Source organism: Neophocaena asiaeorientalis, unplaced genomic scaffold (genome assembly GCF_003031525.2).
Source record: "Neophocaena asiaeorientalis asiaeorientalis breed wild unplaced genomic scaffold, Neophocaena_asiaeorientalis_V1.1 scaffold78, whole genome shotgun sequence".
Classification (NCBI taxonomy): domain Eukaryota; kingdom Metazoa; phylum Chordata; class Mammalia; order Artiodactyla; family Phocoenidae; genus Neophocaena; species Neophocaena asiaeorientalis.
In genome coordinates, this window is record NW_020175018.1 from 17,193,628 (window position 1) to 17,200,618 (window position 6,991).

The following is a 6,991-nucleotide window of genomic DNA, read 5'->3' on the forward strand; positions in this document are numbered from 1 at the left end:
GGGGAGGGAGTGAGGAGGGGGAGGGAGTGAGGAGGGGGAGGGGAGGGAGAGGAAGAGGACGGGGAAGGGGAGGAGGAGAGGAGGCGCAGCACACATACCTTGAACTGCCTGGCCAGGTGTTGCTTATGACTCTCCTCCACCTGTTTGAACTTGGACTCCAGTCCTTTCATTTGGCTCTCCATCTTCTCCACGTACTGCAAGTCCCTCTGAGTCCGCCTGTCCAGGACCTCTATGGATTGAGACATGTTTTGCACCTGTCAAAAAGGCAACAGATTCAAGGACGGAGCTGCGGCAGGTGCCTGCAGACCTCATTTGCCTCCTAACGAACGACAGTGACCTTTTCCACATGGCCAGCCCACTGGGAGCCAGAAGCGGCTCGTGCGTGACTTACTAGTTAATCACCAGCAGCAGGGATTGTTATGACCAAGAACCCCCCAAACAGAGCAAATTGGTTCGGTCAACATTTCTTCTGCCATCTTCCAGGACGTGTTCTTACAACCAGGGGTGCAGGGACCTCTGGTTCCCTGTTGGTCATAGCTCCAGGCATATGGCTTTGGGTGATTTTTTTCTTCTTTTTTTGGGGTGCGTGGGCAGCGGATTGTTTCTAGTCTCTTTATTCTGCAGGATGAAATCAGTCAGGCAGGCATAAACACCAACAAAGATGAACAGCATAGCTGGGCTTCCCTATCTCCAGGCACAGACCTCTTTCCCCCTAAATCTCACTGGGTGTCTCGCTGAGAGGGCTGATTGCATAAGCGCAGTGCTCGGGAAGCAGGTGACTGGGCTCCCAGATTCTGCATCTTGCACGTCATCCGTCACATCCCACAGTATCATAGGTAGATGACTGTTCTGAAAGCATGTACATTCAGAACAGAGATTCAGGAATCAATCACCCAGCAAATGAAGAATCTCTGTTCTACACCTTTACAGGCAGATCTGAATTGAGTCTAGCCTCAAGATGAAACTTTGATATTCAACAGGGTTCCAGAGAGCTTCAAAGAAAAACAGTTTTAGTGCAGCCACCTGCCAGTGCATTTTATTTTCAGGAAACTGGCTTGCGCTTCTGTGCCAATGCATTTGGGGTAGCAGGGAGGTGGAAAAGGCTCATGGTGGCCAAAGTGCTGTTTGGGTCATTTTCTCAGAATCGAATCCAATTACCAGTGGGAAGATACCTCCATAACCGCAAATCTTCATTTCTGTTTTCTTTTTTGCTGAATTTGTAAATACCCTCCCTTTTTTGGAACTAAATCATTTGGGGATGAGGCTTAGCTTTGCCTGGTCAGTAAAAGAAGAGATGATAGTGTGGTTTGCACTTCTTAAGGTATGTCCTTCACCCCCCGCAAATAAAATAAATGAGAAAGAGAAACCCAAAGGAGGAAAAACTGATACCACTCAGCTCAGCGCTTAAAAATGCCTGGGATTCTATGGCTCGTTATTTGAAAGTAATGCACACGTATTCAGTTTAAAAATTCAGGTTTGTAAAATACAGTGTGTGGGTGACTCTGACTCGCCCTGATCCTTTCTGTTTCGATGTTTTAGGGGAAACTGAAATATACTTGCTCTGTTACCTCAGGTCTTCCTGTCCCCCTCAACAGTTTGTTCTGTCACTTTGAATAACTGAGGACTTCTTTTGAGAAAAGCTGTATTTCCCTTTATCCTTCCAGGCCCAGCCCAAATGCCACCTCCTCCAGGGAGGCTTCCCTGATGAGCCAAGCCAGAAGTGGCCGCACACCACTTGGGAACACCATCACCTTGTTGGCACCATGCCTGCATGGCAGTGACCCACACCCCTGTCTCAACTGCCTTGCTGGACAACGGGGGGAAGCGGACAGGCCTCATTGCAAGCGCAAGGCCCAGCACCTAATGCACAGCCGTAGGGCGGGAGGAAGGAACAAAAATGACAGCTCCAGTCAAGACCCCTCCTCCTCCTCCTCCTCCTAGGGGGATTCTTGATGGACAGCAAAACCCACAAGGCTGCCGCTAAAACCTGCCGAGCAGACGCTGCGGGACCCTCGCGGGCTTCAGCCTGGTTCTTCTGCTGGGGCCACACACAGCCCTCTGGGCTGTTCAGCTGCCAGAAAAGGATGCTTTTAACACATTTAAAAGTTTTTAAATTAAATTTAGAAAACATATTTTCAAGATGCTAAGTCACTCAGTCACTTTAATACGTCCCTCCTATAGTCCTTCCCAGGCTGGATGAGCACCTCCCTCTCCGGCTGACCAGAAAGCAGGTAATCAAGCCCCAGGCGGCCATCACACTCCTGCATCTTCTCTGAGCTCCCGGTCTAGAGGCCCCGCCTCTGGGCGCGTCCATTCTCTTACCTGTAGGATGTGTCCCCGAGAAGCCAACTGAGTTCAAGGTCACACAGCTACCAAAGGCACAATCCCCCACACCGCCCAAGGTGGCTGCAGGTGCCGAGGGGGGAGGGGCGGCAGCAACCTGCCCAGCAGCAGACACAGCTGGCCTGGAGGCGACCACTGATCGCTAATACTTATGGGACGTTTTCTATGTTCCAGGCACTGCTGAGCCCACTGCGTTATGGATCTCATCCGATCCTTACAAAACTCTGGGAGGTGGGCGCTATTTCAAGTCTCATTTGACACAGAAGGAGACCAAAGGCTCAGAGAAGTTAAGTGCCTTGGCTACTGTCACACAGCAGACAGCCACCATGCAAAGCCCGGACCGACTCCAAAGCCCACACTTTGAAGCTCTGGGCCATAAGCTTCTTCAAAGAGAACAGAGCCTGAGGCCCCTGCCCGCCCTTTGCCATGGGTCCTCAGCCCTAACGCGGGGTGAGGGCCTGGCTTTCACGAGACACTGGTGCTAGGTTCCTCTCAAGACCGCAGGCCAGTTCAAAGCAGCACCTCTGGGCTTGGGACTGAAGGCTCCACCTTTGGAAGCTCCTCAGGTGGGTTTGAACAGGAGGCCAGGCTGGAGACACAGGCACAGCTGGGACCACAGGCCCACGGACAGAACAGATGCTCAGATGGTGCCCACCGAGAAGGAAAGGGGAGAAGGAGGCTGGGGAAGGAGTGAGGGACGCACAGCCCTGCCCTTCTCACACAGCAGCCAGGCCCTCTATACAACAAACGGCTTCTGCCCCGAGAAGTGGCGGCAACACAGTGCCCACGAGGGTGTAAAAGCGGGCTTTAAATGTTTAAGCAGTAACGCTGTGGTGTACACAGGCAGGAAGGAGGCCTCCAAGGCCTGTGTTCCCAGGGGCTCACAGACTTTCTGGAACTGACCACGGCCTCCCAAGGGCTTGAGGGGCCACCCCCCAGCCGCCCGAGGCCCCTCCGAGCTCCACCTCCCTCCTCTGCAATAATGAATAATTAAAGGCCCAATTAGGCTTCGGTCTAGTCTGGTGTCAATGAATGTTTGTGGAATCTGTTACATACATTTTTCTTTAATTCTTTTCAAGTGATTTACTGGGGTGACCAAAGACGGCAGCACAAAAACACAGGTCCTCAGAGGGGAGCCAGGCGGCAGCTGCCCCAAGCCCTCCTCCCGCCCGGGCCCCGTCCATACAGCAGGGCCGCGACAGCCTCAGGGACGCCCCTCCCTCCCCACTGACTTCAAGAAAGGGCTCTGCTTTGCCAGAACCCGTGTGAGGGTCTGTGCAGGAGCCGGGCTTGAACCGAACTAGACGGACTCCGCCGGCTGCCGGGCCTCCCTCCGGGGTGGTGGCTCTCCTCCCGGCACAGGCCCCCCAGCGCTCCTCGGCTGATGGAGAAGTCTCGGCTTTACTGAGGGTGTGTGTGTGTGTGTGTGTGTGTGTCTGTATGCACATGCAAATTTGTGTGTGGTGTCTGTGTGTCTGTGTAAGTGAGCGTTTACGTGTAACATGTGTGGTGTGTAAGGTGTGTGTGTACGTGTGAGGTGTGTGTGGTGACTGCATATGTATATGTGTGTGTGGTCTCTGTATCTGTTCAGTTACATGTGGTGTATGTACATGTGTTGTGTGGTGTGTGTACGTGTGAGGTGTGTGTGTGGACTGTATCTGTTCAGTTATATGTGCTATGTGTGACGTGTGTGTCGCGTGTGCGTACGTGAGCATCTGTGTGTGGCGTGGGAGGTGTGACCCCCTCTCCCGCAGGGCGTGAAGGGGCCTGATGTGAAACGCACCCTCCCTGGGGAGGGCGGTGAGTGGAGTACTAGGGCCGCTGTTTCTCCTTCTCCCCTCAGTAGCTCCCAGGACAACCGGCGCTCAGGTTACCTGAGACCCCAGGGTTCCCAGGCGGAATGTTCCAGGCAGCGGGTTGCCAAGATCCATGGGGAGCGCCAGCCTCCGTGGGGGGCAGAGGTCGCGGGCCAGGTGGGAGGCCGGCCCCGGGTTTGAGAGCCAACCCGGCTTCCTGCTCACTGGCTGTTTGCCTTGGGAGAGTCAGCCCACCTGCCTGGACCCAGATTTCCACTTCTTAAAACGGGGTGAAAACCTCGCCACCTTCACCTGGCTCTTGTGAAGGTCAAGTGAAATAACGGATTCAAACCGCAAGTGCTGGGCCCAGGTGGGCCACAAAGGTGACGATTTAATCTGCTTTTGCACCGGGAAGGCAGCCGTGGGCGTGAACGCCTGGCCTGGCTGTCGCCGGGTCCAACCACTCAGCAGCAGGGGGCAAAGATGCCACCCAGCGGCCCTGCTTCCGGGCTCCGAGGGAGCTCTCCCAGGTTCTGCTGGGCAACAGCTCTGAGCCCTCTGGACCGCAGGCTGTGGGCGTGACCCGGAGACGGCGGTGTGGGAGAGGAGCCCCAAATGCTCCCTCGCTAAAGCCACGTGGCTCCCAGTGGAGCTTTTCGCCTCCTCCTGGGCAGCCCTGGGGGAGTCTCCGTTCCTCCCTCCCTCCCTCCCTCCCTCCCTCCCTCCATCCATCCGTTTCATTCATTCACCAGTATTCCCAGTGGGCCATGCCAGGGAAGAGTGAGGTCTTGGAGCTGGGACGGACCTTGCTGCTAGCGTGGGCACACAAATGCACACACACGCGCGCACACCCTGTACAGACTCACCTTCTCCAGTAGCTGCCTCAGCTGTTTCGTGCGGGCATCCCGTGAACACATGGTCTGCTGGGGGGCGACCACCGTGCAGATGCACCTGCCCTCACTGTCCTGGGCAGAGCTGTACACCTGCCAGCTCTCCTCAGGGTTGGTGGGCAGCACCTGGAGAGCATGTGGGGCGAGGGAGAGGGAGGGAGAAAGGTGAGACCAGAAAGCAGCGCACCGGGATGACCGTCCATGTCCAGCCCCTGGGAAAGGGCAGAAAGAAGTGGTCCAAAGACATGTGCCGACCGTGGGGAGGTACAAACAGGGAGGAACACAGACGGTCTCCCATCAGGATCCCCAGGGCTGGAAGGGAGTCAAACAGGCATGACTCTTTAAAACATTTTTTTTAATTCAAGGGATTTTAAAATTTAGGGGATGTTTGGAGTTTTGGCATCTGACCCAACTGATAGGCTAGGTGGAGGGGAGAGGGGACCGGAGACTGCATGCTGGTTGAGTCACAACGGCACGTAACTGAGAAATAGGATCTCCTCCCGTAAGGTGAGCATGGGAGGCTGGTGCAGCCTCTCTCTGCTGCTCCCTGGTACTGGAGAAGCAGAACCAGTGGTACTAGCCGGGATCCAGCAGCCTCTTAGCCCAGAGCTGCGATGACCCCGAGCCCCAGCAGTGTTCCTGCTGGCGGTCTGGTGAAGGCTGCCCGCAAAGATGCTGGGCTTCAACTCTGCACAGGCTGCCACCCACTAGCCATTGGGCAGATGTCACCAAGTTGCTGGTGACATGTTGGGCAGGGGTCACACCCAACCTCAAACCTGAGGTGTGCCCAAGGACGGTCACGAAACCAGAGCTGCACATGGCTGCTGACATGGTGACATGGCTGGTGTCACCTTGCAACCCAGCTCAGGTGGTCCCGCCGATGTACACGGGGCAGACAGACACCACTGTCCGAAAACACCCCGGGTACAGACCCTGCAGCCTGCCCGGTGGCCTCAGGTAGTCACCTCCCTGCTATCTTTAGCGTTGGTATGGGGAGAAGTTGGGTGGAGGGAATCCACAGTAGATACATTTCATTCGATTCATTTCCAACCCCAGGAGCTCAGGACCCAGAGGTAGGAACAAAGTCATCAGGAAGAAAATGCCGCCTGCAGTTCTCGAAAGAGCAGGTGAGGTGAACGGATGACCATCTTACAAGGGGTCGCCAGGAGACCTCCTCCCCGAGCACTGCGCCCTTGACAGCCCAGAGGGAGCGCGAGAGGGAGCCGCGTGTCCTTCACCTCTCCTTTCGGCTTAGAGGGAGCGAGCCTGAGGCGCGCCCCTTCCTCCGCCGGCCCCGCCAGCGGCCGTTCCCCGGTGGCTCCGGCTCAGCCTCCGCTCCCGCCACCACCTAAGTCAGTCCAGTCCAGAGGCGGCCCTGGCCGCTCACCCCCTCCCCCAACGCATCGCGCGGAAGGGAAGGGGAGAGCCCCGCAGCTGTGGCTCCCCGGGCCCCGCCCGGCCCCTCTACACCCTCCGCCGGCGCGGACCTTATGGATCTCCGCATGGGGATGGGGAGAGAAAGACGCCTTGGGACTTTGAGGGCAAGAGCTCCGGAGCCCGCCCGCCCGGGCCCCACTCCGGCCGGTCCAGTCCGGCTTTTGCAAAGTGGGGCGGGCTCAGTTCCCAGCCCCGGCTGGACCCAGCCAGACTGGGGTCCACCGCGTCTCCACCCCTTACTTGCTGAGTGACCTTGGACAAGTCCCCAAGACCCCTGCTTCAGTTCCCTAACCTTACCAACAAGGGACTTATTAGTTGAACGAGGACTCCAAGCCTCTGAGTCCCTGGGCAGGCTCCCCGGCCCCGCGAGGGGACCGGGCAGAGGCAGCAAGCGCCACACAGAGGGGACCGCGGTCGGAGGAGTGGCCGAGGCTGGGGTGTGGGGAGCAGGGTGGCCCCCGCGCGTGCCCTTGCCCCTGCGCCCGGCTCCCCCGCGCGGCGCCCTCCCGCCCGGGGCTGGGGACC

The 6,991-nt window shown here is 57.1% G+C and overlaps 1 protein-coding gene across 1 annotated transcript in view; it reads right to left on the reverse strand.

Annotated features, from left to right (window-relative positions):
- The window catches only part of OLFM1 (olfactomedin 1), a 35,274-nt gene that overhangs the window by 18,279 nt on the left and 10,004 nt on the right, over positions 1-6,991 (reverse strand). The window contains exons 2-3 of the mRNA XM_024762777.1: positions 5,006-5,155; positions 99-254 (exon numbers count right to left, since the gene is read on the reverse strand). Of these exons, the coding sequence (XP_024618545.1) occupies positions 99-254; positions 5,006-5,155 (306 nt within the window). The remainder of the gene's footprint in view (positions 1-98; positions 255-5,005; positions 5,156-6,991) is intronic.